At 39.7% G+C, this 14,260-nt stretch overlaps 2 protein-coding genes across 6 annotated transcripts in view; one reads left to right on the forward strand and one right to left on the reverse strand.

The window, feature by feature from the left end:
• Positions 1–817: 817 nt before the first annotated feature.
• LOC101856932 (RNA-binding motif protein, X-linked 2) lies at positions 818–11,415 on the reverse strand. Its single transcript, XM_005109717.3, has 5 exons — positions 11,023–11,415; positions 8,218–8,376; positions 7,180–7,309; positions 4,663–4,843; positions 818–3,301 (listed from the first exon to the last, which is right to left on the reverse strand). Exons 1-5 carry the CDS (start codon positions 11,034–11,036, stop codon positions 2,592–2,594), a joined length of 1,194 nt encoding a protein of 397 aa, XP_005109774.1. The 5' UTR covers positions 11,037–11,415; the 3' UTR covers positions 818–2,591.
• Positions 11,416–11,497: 82 nt separating this feature from the next.
• LOC101857148 (succinate--CoA ligase [ADP-forming] subunit beta, mitochondrial) overlaps positions 11,498–14,260 on the forward strand; it is a 34,664-nt gene continuing 31,901 nt past the window's right edge. For 4 of the 5 annotated variants that reach the window (XM_035972706.1, XM_005109718.3, XM_013088771.2 and 1 more), the window contains exon 1: positions 11,498–11,645. In XM_035972706.1, the coding sequence (XP_035828599.1) occupies positions 11,580–11,645 (66 nt within the window). In that variant the 5' untranslated portion in view covers positions 11,498–11,579. The remainder of the gene's footprint in view (positions 11,646–14,260) is intronic. The other variant, XM_005109719.3, reaches the window with a different exon arrangement.

The raw sequence follows: 14,260 nt of genomic DNA on the forward strand, positions 1-14,260 counted from the left end.
GATCAGGCACAGTTATGAGCGTCACATGAATCAGCCCATTTACAATTCTACTGTGATTTGAACGAGAAATGTCCCACTTTGGGAATGGCCTAAAGACACTACAGTCAGTGACACCGCCCCGGGGGGCTGATATCACAATATGTATTCATGTTTTCCCACGTTTCTGTTCTGGTACATCATTCTCTGTGACCCTTCTCCACTTTCCACGTGGCTTTCTCCTTGATCTCTTGTTCAGAATGCAGGCAAAAAACATCACGGAAAGAGAAGACAGGAGTAGGGCTTACTTAATTTGTATACGTGTACGTAAAATATATATATATGTGTGTGTGTGTGTGTGTGTGTGTGTGTGAGTGTGAGTGTGTATGTGTGTGTGTGTGTGTGTGTGTGTGTGTGTGTGCGTGTGTGGCTAGCATTTCCTTCCAGCAACTTTGTATTCTGGGCTTTTCTACCCGAATAATCAATGAATACACAGGGCCTACTCTATAGCCTTTATGTGTCAACAGTTTGCATCGAAATAATCACACCTGTTGCAGACATCTTTTAGTTTTAAATTTAATAACTTTTAATAAGAGTTTTACAGCATTTGCAACACAATATAAGATCATATGTGAAGATTAAAGGTGTGCAAGAGAATATCAAACACAAAAAAGAAGTAGGAGAGATAAGAATAATTACAATAGATGAAGATGTTTGATAGGAAAGAAGGAGCAATCCACACAAGACGACCAACGCAGAAATCTTTGTTTCAGTTATAATTCACCAACTGTTCTAATGAAAAGCGGTAGCAGGGGCATGAGAAGAAAAAAAAAGAACAAAATCTGTGGCATTTTTTTTATTGTGTTAAAAAGGGAGATTGGACTGCAGAGTAAAGAGTAGAAAAAACCCAAGGAATTGGAAATCATTTCCAGTTATTAACAAATTTTATGTTCAACGCCTTCATTGTAAAGAAAGTCTACCATACATGAATGTATTTCTTTTTCACTGATCCTTCACTCTCAGTCTCCCACCCCTTTTGCCTTCAAATCATTTAACAAAACTTGATGTTTAAAATCTAAACAAATTAAACATCATGGAAAATATAACAATATAAAAAAGAAATCTTTTGTGCCCTACAAAGATGAAGAAGGACCGACCATCCTGTATTATGACATGATCGTTACTTTATTTAGAATCTAAAACATGAAGCATAGTGGCGGTACGTGTAATTAAAAACAACCAAACCCTGACATTTACACAAATCAACATTTCATCCATGTTCAAGTAGGCCTATGTAAAAAAATTAGCTTTCATCACATCATCCTCACACACACATACACACAAACACACACAAAAACTAACATAAACAGTTGATGGGTCATTACATGTAATTTTATGCAGCTCATTTCCAAATGAACTACATCACTTCAACAGCAAAAATACGGTTCTAAGAAGAGTAATTTTTTCCAGGTTTTGTACAAATGTAATCTTCCGCTACAATATAATATATATATAACAATGATCATCTTTCCATTATATAACCTTTCCTCTGCTTGTCAAATGTGAAGACAAAGCACTGGTGGTATGTGATGAGTTTTTAATGTTCCTATCAACACTATTAGATTATTTATTTTAAAATTTAAGAGAAAGGACCTTAGATAGAATTTTACATCTGTCTCCGATAAGACCGAGCCAAATGGGTTGAGAGCTCTGAAAGCTCCACGAAATGACCAGTGTTAAAAAATGCTCAGCCGGGTATCCAAACCAGAGCCATGTGCTCTGTAGTCCAGCATGATAGTTGATACAGACAGATCTAACGGAGCGTTTGCAGAGTACTGAGTCCAGAGACAAATATAAGTAAGACAGAAAATAATGGAAGAACAGCATCCTCGGGTATCGGTCTAATGCATACCCATTTTAACATTGTCAGGATAGATAAAAAGTCGCATCTTACAAGAGAGTAACAAACATAAAAAAGAAGGAAGGGAGATAAGGACGATAGATGTTTGATGGGAAAGAAGAAGCAAACCACACCAGAGCACCTGCCAACCACCCACACCAGTTTGGGATTTCAATCTGCATGAAGGTACAGTTTGCCAAGTAACAAACATTCCTCCTATGATGCTTGTGCATTATAAATTAGAGTAAATAAAACAGAAGCACGTCAACTCAATAACAACAGTTTAGTCCTGGAAAAAAGAAAGACAGACGGACAGAAACAATACAGAAACAGTAATTTATAAAGAATCAAACGTCAAATTCAAACACTCAATCCTCCCATGACACTAGAGATTTTGGATATTCCATGAGCTATTTGTGACTCAACAAAACATCAACAGTAGGTGTTGGCGGGTGCTCTGGTGTGGTTTGCTCCTTCTTTCCTATCAAGCACCTATTGTCCTTGATCTCTCCTCCATTTTTTACATTTTTTGGGAAGGTATCTGTTACTGTCTTGTAATCTCTAAATCTTCGGCACTTACATAAACTAACAGTGTTCCAAATGTGGTAAAACACTCACTAACCCCCCCCCCCCCCCCCACAACAAGCAAAACATCAACTATGCTTAAAATACATAAATCATATATTTTTGCACTCTTATTTTAAAAACATGAACATCACCTACGTCTGTTCCTGTCATGAGATCTGTCTCTTCCCCCATCGTAATCTCTATCATCATCTCTCCCTCTGTCTCTTCCCCGATCGTATTCTCTATCATCATCTCTCCCTTTGTCTCTTCCTCTAGACGAGCTTCCATGCCGATCACGATCATCTTCTCTCCTTCCTCTGTCCCTGTCAGAATCTTCAGACTTTTGCTTTTCTCTCTGTCTATCAGGAAACCGTTCCCTCGACCTATCGGTATCACGACCTCTCTGTCTATCTTGGTGTCCGTCGTTTTCTCTGTCCCGGTCAAACCTGGAATGCTGCTCTCTCCTGTCGCCATCCCTTCTCCTTTCCTTTTCTGACTTTCCATTATATCCTTTCCTCTGTGGCGAGTCATCTTCATCACCAGAAGGACTGTGAGGTGACCTGCGTCGATCTCTAGAACTGCTGCTTGGGAAATCTTTACCTGGAAATCTTCTTCTATCTTCATTTTTCATTTGACGATCGCCTCGGCCATCAAGCGCCGGGTAGTTTCTGTCGTACTGGACACGTGAATTGTTGAGAGCCATGTCATAGCCAGCATCATGCCTCTCCCGTTTGATTTCAATGTCTTCAAGAACCTGGGCCTTACTTTCTCCATGTTCCGATTCAGATTCACTGTTATCACTTGAAGATGCTTTCTTCTTTTTCTTTTTTTTCTTTTCCTTCTTTGACTTTTTCTTTTCTGGAAATAAAAAGAGTATTTTTAAAAATCAGTCGTAAAATACAATGCAAACCATTGTAATTTTTAATCTCAGTCCCTACTTTTCTAAAAACAAAAATGGGATGGGATGGGATCAAAGTTGCCTTTCTTTCTTTCAAAGCCATACAGTCCATGTCGGCTTTAAGCACGGCGGCATAAAGCACGTTTCGGACTCAAGCACGCTAAATGGCTCTTACAAAATTTTTGCTATATAAATCACACGCCTTTAAGCACGGTAACTTCGGCTTCACGCACGCTTCATTTACAAGACAGTCAAAGTCAGTCAATACTTTCGTGAGGACCTATCGAAGTTTGAACACAGTCTACACAGCAGCAGTGGAGTGTGTTTAGAGAAACACAAAGGGAAAGAACGCAAGTGATGGAGACACACACTCACACGGGCGGATAGGAAGGCAGAGAGATGCAAAGAGCCGCTTGCGTGGACACAGGATCTAGCCTATAGCAAATCTACACACAGACGAAAACAATACAGAGAGAGTCGGGGAGAAGAGAAAGGAAGGCTGGCTGCGATTTCACCTTTGACCTTTGCTATCCATTAATCCTGACTGTGCATCACACGCCAGGAGGAATGAACGCGGGGATATGAATGTGGCAGAGCGGGCAGTGTGCAGGCCTAGTGTGCTGTATCGTGGCTGGCCGTCTAAATTAAGTTTTCCTTTCCCATTCGACCACAAAACAAAAACAAACAAGCAAACTAAAACTACCATGGCGGGTAAAAATAACAGTGCACACTTTTGTGGGACCGCTATAGGCCTACTTACAAACAAAGGGAAGTATAGCACGGGAAATTTTCTAGATGAAAATCTCTAGATTATGTCTACTTCGCACTCAAGCACGCTTTGGCATTAAGCACGCTTAAGCTTTCTCCCGATGACCGTGCTTAAAGCCGGCATGGACTGTATTAACAAACAGAAAAATAAGCTAAATATACATTACTTTCAAAAGGTATCTAGAGAAGACACGATAACAGATACTACGTTGGGTTTGTGTAAACGCACGCTTCGGAGCCCTCCCAAGCACTGTGCAATGAGCGTCTCTTTCTCTCTCTCGCCTGAGTTACAATTGATTTTTTTGCAGGTCTTCCAGGTACTGTATATTGTACATGCTTGTTATTAGAAAAAACAAACCCACAGCAACCAGTGTAGGAGCCAGTGAACTTACGAAACAAACGCTATGACAACTTGGAGGCTCTCCAACAATCTGTTGCATTAGTAAAGACATTCGACATCCCCCCGTGAAAGAGCAAAGGAGAAAGGTGTGTACGTGTTTGGGAAAGGAGTGGGGGTGGGGGGTTGGTTGTTACAACGATTGATTACTAGTACCTTTTTTCATTTGCTTAGCTTTTTCCATCACTTCCTCTTCCTCTTCACCTTCAGACGACTCTTGTATTTTTGGAGCACATCCCTCTTCTCGCATTTTCAAAACAAGCTCATCATCATTCTTGTGGTCTTTTGGTACTTTATATTCTTTCACATGGTCCACTCTGATTGTTCGACCCAAAATCTGCAAAAGAATAAACAGTAATTTTCCAAAGTCATGGGAAAAACTAGAATATTTTACAAAAGTGAAAATAAAAATCATCTATCAGCTTTCAATGATTAAAAAGAAATACAGTTAAACACGGGTAACTCGAATTCATTTGAGATAGGAAATAGTGTTCGAGATAAATCTGTAATTCGTTATTCATGAAAGCCCCAAATACAAAAAAATAGAGAAAAAATCAAGGGAGGTAAAAAGAACATAAAAACAATTAACGTGGTTAGCTCCCTAGACAGGGCTGAGAATGGCATACCACAAAATAGCTAAATCTGGTTATTTTGGAAGGGTTTGAGGTCTTATTTAATACTCTAATTTTAGAGAAAATTACTAATAACTACTCAAATACTGTCAAAAAGAAAATAAACCATTACTAATACTATACATTCCTCTCGAAAGAATATCAACAGTGCGCTTCGCTATGATGAAGAACAAGCAGACAAAACAAAAAAAAAAAAAAAGGCTACAGGGTTGTGATACAGCGTGGGCCAAAGTCACCACAGTTCTCCACGTAACTACCGCTACTCGATTGTCACAGTGGAATGCAATTCTACCAGGAATGAAGAAGAATAAAACGTACTCGATTGAATGGTATCGGCCCACATATGGTTGTTGCGCACGCACCTCGGTCTCGTCCAGCGAGCAGTTAAAAATCTTCAAAAATTACTTTCGTCTTTAATTCGATTCCGTTTAAAAAAATTCTTACTACAATATTATTATAATATGAAACTCGGAAAAAAGGCGAAGGAGGCGTTCGTATGAGCGAAATTCCGCCTTGAGGTGGACAATTCTCAGTCCTGCTAGATGAACGTGTTGACGGTGGGTTTTTTTTTATAGTAGAGGGTTTTACTGCGCTCACAACAGCATAAGGTCATATGAGCGCCAAGTGGTGGGAGTCAACAGAGAAGTCTTTACAGGGAATCAGACTAAGACTGCTCACCTCTCTAGCTTCAACAGCACAAGGTCTGCTTCGACTATCAAGGCACCCCAAAATAGCAGGTCACCAGAGAGTGACAAACATACAAAAGAAGTAGAGGAAAATGGCGATATTTAAGGATCAGGAAAGAAAAAGCAGCAGTTCCCTGTTGTAGATCAGGCACAGTTATGAGCGTGACATGAGTCAGCCCATTTACAATTCTACTGTGCTTGAACGAGAAATGTCCCCCCTTTGGGAATGGCCTAAACTAAAGACACTTCCATCAGTGGCACCACCCCCGGGGGGTTGTTGACGGTGTGAAAGCAAGAAGATGAATGAAAGTGGAAAGCAAAAAATCTCACATGTGCTCAGCCAACTCCTATGTTATTCCTTTTCTCTCATTTCATTGGCTTACAGAAAGTACACCTCTTGCTTTCCACACCGCATGCGGCCCACAGCATGATAGCAGGCAAGGCGAGCCAGTCATGTGGTGCGGTTAGCATCACTCCCCAACTCCCCCTTCCCTGTCCCCCCTTCCTCCAGCCTCTCGTGGTGAGACAAGGACCAGATTTTGGCTGTAACAACACATGAAACACAAAAACCGCACTATCCGCGGCCAGAAAGGCTGTAAAGCCGTGTCTTTAGATTAGAATGCGAAGTGGGTTTGTTCCAGATTTGAGTGTTGAGTGTTCCAAGTGTTCATGAACTCCGTGAAGTCAATGCAAAGAAAACACAGGGACTGAAATGGGACCAAGCATTATATTATGTTCAAGTTACCCGAGAATTCATGATTTTTTTAGTTTGAGATTCGTGGACTCTACTGTAACACTTAATTTCTCACTATATCTAAATCTTACTTTTCTGAAAACTCTTTCAGGGTGATCTTAATTTCAATCACTCAATCAGAATGAACCGAAGATTAAAATTTTCAACTCTAGTTCTACAATCATTTCTAGAATACTCTTTGTTGGTAAAGTAAAAAAAAAAATTCAAGATATCAGCCTAGCTTCCTTCTACTCACGATTGTTATTATCCACTTAGCTGATGTGATAGTATTCTATTCTATTTTTCATAAAATATAAAGTTACCTATTTTATCTTTCAATATCTTAAAAACTGAGGTGGAAAAAACCCCCAAAGGCACCTCATTGTCGCACACAGGAGGGATGAGCTTGTTTCCTGAAGCAGGAGAAATGTTTATCGAGTATCTTGGGTCTTTCTCTTGAGATGTCGTATCCCTCTCAGCCTGGGTTGGTTGACCCTAACAGGCACGGTCGAAAGCCTGCCTTCTATGATCTACATTGTCGATGCGCGGGGGTGTAAATATGCCTACATTAAAAAAAGTAAAAGGAAAAAAAAAAGAAAAGAAAACTGAAACACAATAAAACCTTTATCCCATTGAGGTTATCCACTGATAAAACTGTGCTTCTTTGGTCTTCATAGCAGAGGAATGCAAATCCCTTAGACTTTCCAGATTTGTGATCACGAACAAGGTTGAAGTTCACCACTTCTCCATACCTGATGAAAGAGAAACAAGAAAAAGAAAGAAACATGTTAATACATTCTCATGAGCAATCTCCTGTGACAATATCACAATTACAATACATAATTTAACCAAAAATTATTATACTTAAAAAAAAAAAAAAATAGTTGAGGGTTTTACGGCGCTCGCAACTGCATAAGGTCATATGAGCACCAAGGGGTGGGTGTCAACAGGGAAGTTTTTACACGAAATCAGACTTAGACTGCTCACCTCTCTAGCTTCAACAGCATAAGGTCTGCTTCGACTATCAAGGCACCCCAAAAATAGCAGGTCACAAGAGAGTGACAAACACATACAAAAGAAGTAGAGAAAAATGACAATAGTAAAGATCAGGAAAGAAAAGGCAGCAGTTCCCTGTTGTAGATCAGGCACAGTTATGAGCGTAACATGAGTCAGCCCATTTACAATTCTACTGTGCTTGAACGAGAAATGTCCCCCCCCCCTTATGCTTTGGGAATGGCCTAAAGACACTTCAGTCAGTGGCACTGCCCCGGGGGGTATTACTATACTTTATACTTTCAACCTTGGGACGAGCAAGAAGAAGGCAGTATAGCAGGGCTGACAATATTTTATTACAGGGTTTTTAATGCTGTCCAGTGGTTAAAAAATACTTTAACTGCCCAACATCAATGATTTAATAAAGGATAACATTATATTTGGAATGGCCTTCAGGTACCCTGAATGCTACGATCGCTAGTTTGCAGAGCTTGTGGGAGAAAGGGAGATAACTGCTGAGTGAGTGAGCGTTGTGTGTTGTGTAACTTTGGCAACCAGTTCGCTGGCAGTATTGTGGGGCACATAAATGAGCACAGTAGTTTATATTAGTCCAACCCCACAAATTACAAACTATAAAGCTACAGAGAAAACAAGACAGATTACATACTGTGAAAAAACACAAATGATATCTCCTTCCGACAGATCATAAGGAAGACCACCAATGAAGAGCCAAGCACTGTCCTTGTATTCGTCATGCCACGACTTTTTCCCAATCACTCCCAGCTCAAGCTCCCTCTCATTGAGCTTCTGAACATTTCTTATATTTCTGGAATAAAATACAAAGAAAAATTATGAACAGGCAAACCGGCATGTACATAAAATATACAATCAAAATTCTAAGACTACCACCTATTGTTAACAAGAAAAGTCAAGTGGCCATATAGTAGATAGAAAGGCCTACAGTACAGTTATAAATATTATAAAAATACCCAAGGGAAAAAATGGGAAGTGGTTGTATGAACAGGTGATTGTCTTACAGATGGCCGTTAGAACAGGTTTGTATATATGTTTACTTTTTGTGCTCGTATGAATGGAGAATACTAGGTGTGAACTCAATAAAAACTATAAACAACAGTATTATAAAAAAACTGGTACCTTGATCCTAACTGAATGGATACAAAATCCTATAGTACTGATAAGAACCATTACAAAATACTAAATTCTAGGTCAATAAGATTTCAGTAGGTTACAGGCGAATGTAAGTTCAGATATGGAGAGGGTGTGGGGACTTGAAGAAGAATTCCGGTTGGTACTTTTAACTAACGGTTTGGAGACAAACATTATCATATTTTTATTTAATAAGCACTCCAATGCCGAGCTCTATTTCAATACACATTTTTACCAAAAAAGTGATTCAAAATTGACCAAATACAGAAAAAAACTTCAGGCTACCACAGTCAAAAATAAAAACTGTAAATTTCTACTTTTAGACTCGCACGCAGATGCACTGTTTCGAGGGCTAAACAGCCATCATTTTTGCTGCAGAACACACATATATATTTATATGGCATATATGGTCACTAAAACCCTTGCAAATCAATTGTTTTCAAGAAGTATCAAATCAATCCTAATTGCCAAAACATCAAATTATGGTGAAAAGTAGGGAGGCATGCCCCCTGAACCCCCCCCCCCCAATTTCTTTTTAGGTCAGGGGGGCCCCTGAAACCCCCCATTGTTAAAAACAAGTCAAATAGTGCTACACCACAGGTCAAATTCTAATACAGTTCGTATAAAAATATCCACAATCTCATTTATAAACGAATAGATTGCAGTGGATATTAAGTAAAAAATTTGTGTAAAGCAGATAAAAATGAACAAGAAAAGTGCTTTAGAATTAATTAGATATTAAGCATGAGACAGGTCCGCAAGTAAAAAAAATACCATGGATAAAATCTGCCACCCCTTCAAAGTAAGTCAGACCACTTTCATTCTCAATTCAAATTCCCCCCCACTTATTTATTGGGGGGGAGGCCACCAGCCTGGGGGAATCTCTTCTCATATAGGCCCCCCATATTTCATTCCCCCCCCCCTCAACATCCCCCAACCACACCCCCCCCCGGGTGCCAATAATCTGGTCATTATTCCCTCGTCCCCTGGGTTTCGGACTTATGGTCCCCAATAAGCGGAAGGGGAGAAGCGGGTAGGTTATCTATTTTTTTAAAATTGGGGGTGGGGGGGTGGGGGGGGGGGGGAGTGTGGTGTTGTTTGTTGTTTTCTTAACAATTAGATCTATTTTATTCTTTAATACTTTAATTCAGTTTGAATAGATTTAGTTAGTTATGCATTGTTGGAGTTGCAATTAGATTATATTTACTGAGTACTTTTTCAACTGTCTAAATAACAGTTGGTGGCTTGGAGACAAAAAAGTGTGCATGGGGGGGGCGGGAGGGAGGGAGATTGTTTTATTTATTTTGTCGTATAAAATTTTACTTGATTGTTAGTTTTTATTAGTTACTAGACCTAGATCTATCTGCTTTCTATTTTGTTATTCTTGTAGGTCTTCTTAAGAAGCATGTTGTGTGTGTGTGTGCGTAGGGGGGGGGGTTAGTTCGTCTAGTATCAGTATGGTCATTGTGGGATTGACTTTTTGATTACACTAATTTAGAGTTGGAACATAGGGAGATGAAATATACATTCCTTAGATCGCCTTCGTTCAAGTTAGATTAGACTAGAAGTAGAAGAAGAAAAAACAATGGCAAACAGATGCTGATGGTATGACAATGAAAACATCGCCAAGTTTCAGCAAGGAGCCAGTGCCCATCGTATCAAAGGATAGGATCCAACCTTAAACGGGGGGTCCAAATATTAAAAAATAAAAAAAATACAGAAGCCGGAAAGAGGGGGAGGTGATAGGGGGGTAGAAAAACGGGCGCTTTTTCGGTAGTTACCACCTCGCAATTGTTATTCGACGGTTTTGGCTCCAAGTGTAGGGGGGTTTCAGGGGGGCTTGCCCTAATAAAAAAAATATGAAGGGGGGTTTCAGGGGGCAGGCCTCCATGAATTTTACCAAAATAAGCATGTATGTGTGTGTGTAAAAACTTTTGCTCCTAATTTTCACTCTTGACTTTGTTGTTAGCTTGGCAATCATGTATTGTATATTATCATCCCGTTGCCTTTATTACAATTATATTTTGAAAATTTGATGTTTTACAGTTGTTAGGTTTGATATCTACTTTTCGCTTGCCGCGCATCAAACGTAGGCCTATTGATCTAGATGTAGATCTAGATCTAGGGATAAAATAAGGGGGGGGGGGGAACTATCGAAAAAGCACCGAAAAAGGACCAGATTATTGTCACCCTGGGGCCGGGGGCAAAATAATAACTTCGGTAGCCTCGGCACCAATTCAATATATAGAGATTCTATATAGACTCTATATCTTTTGTAGGTCTACTGTCAGTAAAAAAGCCTTACGTCAAAGGGTTCATCTTCAAGTCTAACAAGTAGAGAAGTTGATAGTTGAAGTCAGTTGATGTTGACTCGGGACCGGGGGAAAAACTCAGCAAGAACAATTAAAATTTGTTACACTTGGTCTTGTAATTGTACGTGCACTGCGATTGTTAACATGCTTCTCGACTCGGACAGACCAGAGTTTTGAAGCAATTCGTTGAATGACGATCATACACTACAAGGTGCACTTTAAGAGAGACAGGCTAGTTGATTTGTCGTGTTACATCCCCTGTAGCATCAGATCCTTGTTACTAGATCTAGATCTAGATTCTATAAGAGACTATAAGTATACATGAGACGTGAGGCCATAAAATTTAAATAAAACATTGGATCGTTGATATCACGGCATCAGTCGAGTTTTCGTTTTATATACGATGGGAGTGACTGCCCCTGCGACCTTGATGGCGTAGTTGAGTCAATGTTTCGAATTTTTCTTTAACCTTATTGTCGTGTAAAATAGAAAACATAAAAGACCAGACCATATTTTTACGATTCTGCCTGGCCTTGGTTGTCCCCCAAACATGGCGAATTTAGCATTTCGTACCGGTCGCCTTGCCGAAAGATTGGCTTTCAAACAAGCATCCAGAGTGAGTATGAATTCTAAAAGCATGCTACAAAATACAAAATTGATTATAGTTTGTGATATTATAGGTTTTGATTGATCTTTATGTCGGGTACGAATTGACGATAGTTCAGACGTTTGCCACACAATCTGGTCTTGTCAGAGACGATCTTGCTCAAGTTTCCTTCAGTCTGTCAGAGACATAAAAGGAGTCCTAAGTCCAATTAAAAATACTCTCATCAGACAAAACTCTTTTGTGGTCCCGTAAATATGTAGCCTAAGCAGCAATCAATACCACATTGCTTTCAGAAATGGCATGACATTAACACTTTGTACGAAGAAGCCAACCCTTCAGCCAGCAGAGGCAGAGTCAGAGGCATCAGTCATCAATTCAATGGAATCATGTGTGTGTGTAAAATCTTTTGCTCCTAATTTTCACTCTTGACTTTGTTGTTAGCTTGGCAATCATGTATTGTATATTATCATCCCGTTGCCTTTATTAGAATTATATTTTGAAACTGTCTTTTTTTAGTTCTTATTTTATTTACGAAGTGGCTAGCCGTGCTTAAGACTGCCAGTTTAGCTGTACTTAGATCTAGGTTTGGCCCTATCGACTCAAGCCTGTTAAGTACACAGGTCTCCTTAGATCTAGATCTAGATCTATTAATTATTCAGATTCAAATACATGCAAGTCAGTAAGGCACCTTTTGGTTTTGTCTGAAATACAAATACTTTAGGCATTGCAAACTAAAAATTTCATTTACAATTCAGCCTCAGCCATCAATATTAAGTACGGCTAGCCTGACAGTCTAGCCGTCATTAAGTACAGCTAGCCTCTTCCTTTTATTTATGCATGCCTGTGGATATATATATATATATATATATATATATATATATATATATATATATATATATATATATATATATATATATATATATATGTGTGTTTAGCTAGATCCTAGAGTAGTTCCAGGATGTTCTAAATGGCCACCTATGGTGAGAATGTCAAGCGCCATTGCCGATCAGCGCGATCTTAAATGTCACAGAACCATATGACGATGCACAGAAAGCGCGGCCATCTCGAGATGGGTGTGACGCACCATCACTCACAAACAAACGATTTTGCAAAGTTCACGAACAATACTCAGCAGAATTTATTATCATTAAAATTTCAAAAATAAAAAAAACAAGGTTCAAGAGGACGCAAGTATTACTTGCCCATACAGCCTTTCTCTTTTGACTTTTTGCATAAATTTCGTTTCTAAGTAATCTAAGTGCTTTGCTTTCCCCTTTCATTCAGGGTTGCCACATTATTTTGCGGTCTCCTGCCAAACCAACGTTCAAAAACTGCCAAATGCATTAAAAAAATGCCAATATGCAGTCAAAATATTAGACAAGTGACACTTGCGTCCTCTTGATTCTTTTTTGTTTTAAATCTCTCTCTCTTTCCCTTTTTAACTCCCAGTGGAGCAGAGGCCATCAACAACATTACTCCAGCGAAGCCTGTCCTGAGCATCCTTTTCTATTTGTTTCCATGATGGCCCCGCTTTTTCAATTTCCGACAAGTACCGCTCGCCTCCATGTCATCTTTGGTCTTCCCTTCTTACGCTTTCCTTGTGGGTTCCACATTAAAGCCTCCCTTATGATGCTTGTCGGGGGTCTCCTCAGGGTGTGTCCAATCCATTTCCATTTCTTCACCTGAATATCTTCCTTTACTGGCCTTTGATTTTTCTCTCCCACAGTCGAGCATTAGTGACTCGTTCGTACCACTTGATCCCCACTATCCTTCGTAGGCATCCATTTACGAAGCTCTGAGGTTTCTTTGCAGCTGATACATATATCATATATATTTTAAATATTTAAAATTAATCATAATAAGTTCTGTGGAGTTTTATTTGTGAACTTTGCAAAATCGTTTGTTTGTGTGTATGTATGTGTGTGCGTGTGTGTCTATGTTGTTTTAGCGTCTGCATGTGTGGTATGAAGTGACTTTTATCTATCTTGGGTTATACAAAAACCTCTCTCTCTCTCTCTCTCTCTCTCTCTCTCTCTCTCTCTCTCTCTCTCTCTCTCTCTCTCTCTCTCTCTCTCTCTCTCTCTCTCTCTCTCTCTCTCCCTCTCTCTCTCACTCTCGCCTCTATGTGTGTATATATATATAATAATAATATGTTGTATGTGTTTGTGTGTGCTTGTGTATGTTTCCAAGCGATAGACAGATGGCGCAATTCTTGCTTGCTTTGCACAATCTTAAGATCGCGCAGCTCTTTTCATTTTCCTAAATAATCCGTAGATGGCTCGCCCATCTCGAGATGGCCGCGCTTTCTGCGGATCGTCATATATGGTTCTGTGCCATCTTAAGATCGCGCTGATCGGCAAATGGCGCTTGACAAGAATAGCGCAGGCGAGTCCTTTGGCTATTCTCACCCGGTGTGCATTCACTGTGTTATAGCCTAGGCCAACCAGTGTAGCGTTCACCCTGAGCCACAAAATTCTACACTGTGACAACAGAATTGTAGAATTCTGTGCCTGGAACCTGGAACAAACGTTCAATTACTACTGTTAGCCTAAAAGCGTGCAATTTTGTCTGTGGGCAGTGGAGAGAGAGAAAGAGAGAGAGAGGAGTAGGCCTTGCGCGAAAAC

This window comes from Aplysia californica, unplaced genomic scaffold, assembly GCF_000002075.1.
Source record: "Aplysia californica isolate F4 #8 unplaced genomic scaffold, AplCal3.0 scaffold00808, whole genome shotgun sequence".
Taxonomy (NCBI): domain Eukaryota; kingdom Metazoa; phylum Mollusca; class Gastropoda; order Aplysiida; family Aplysiidae; genus Aplysia; species Aplysia californica.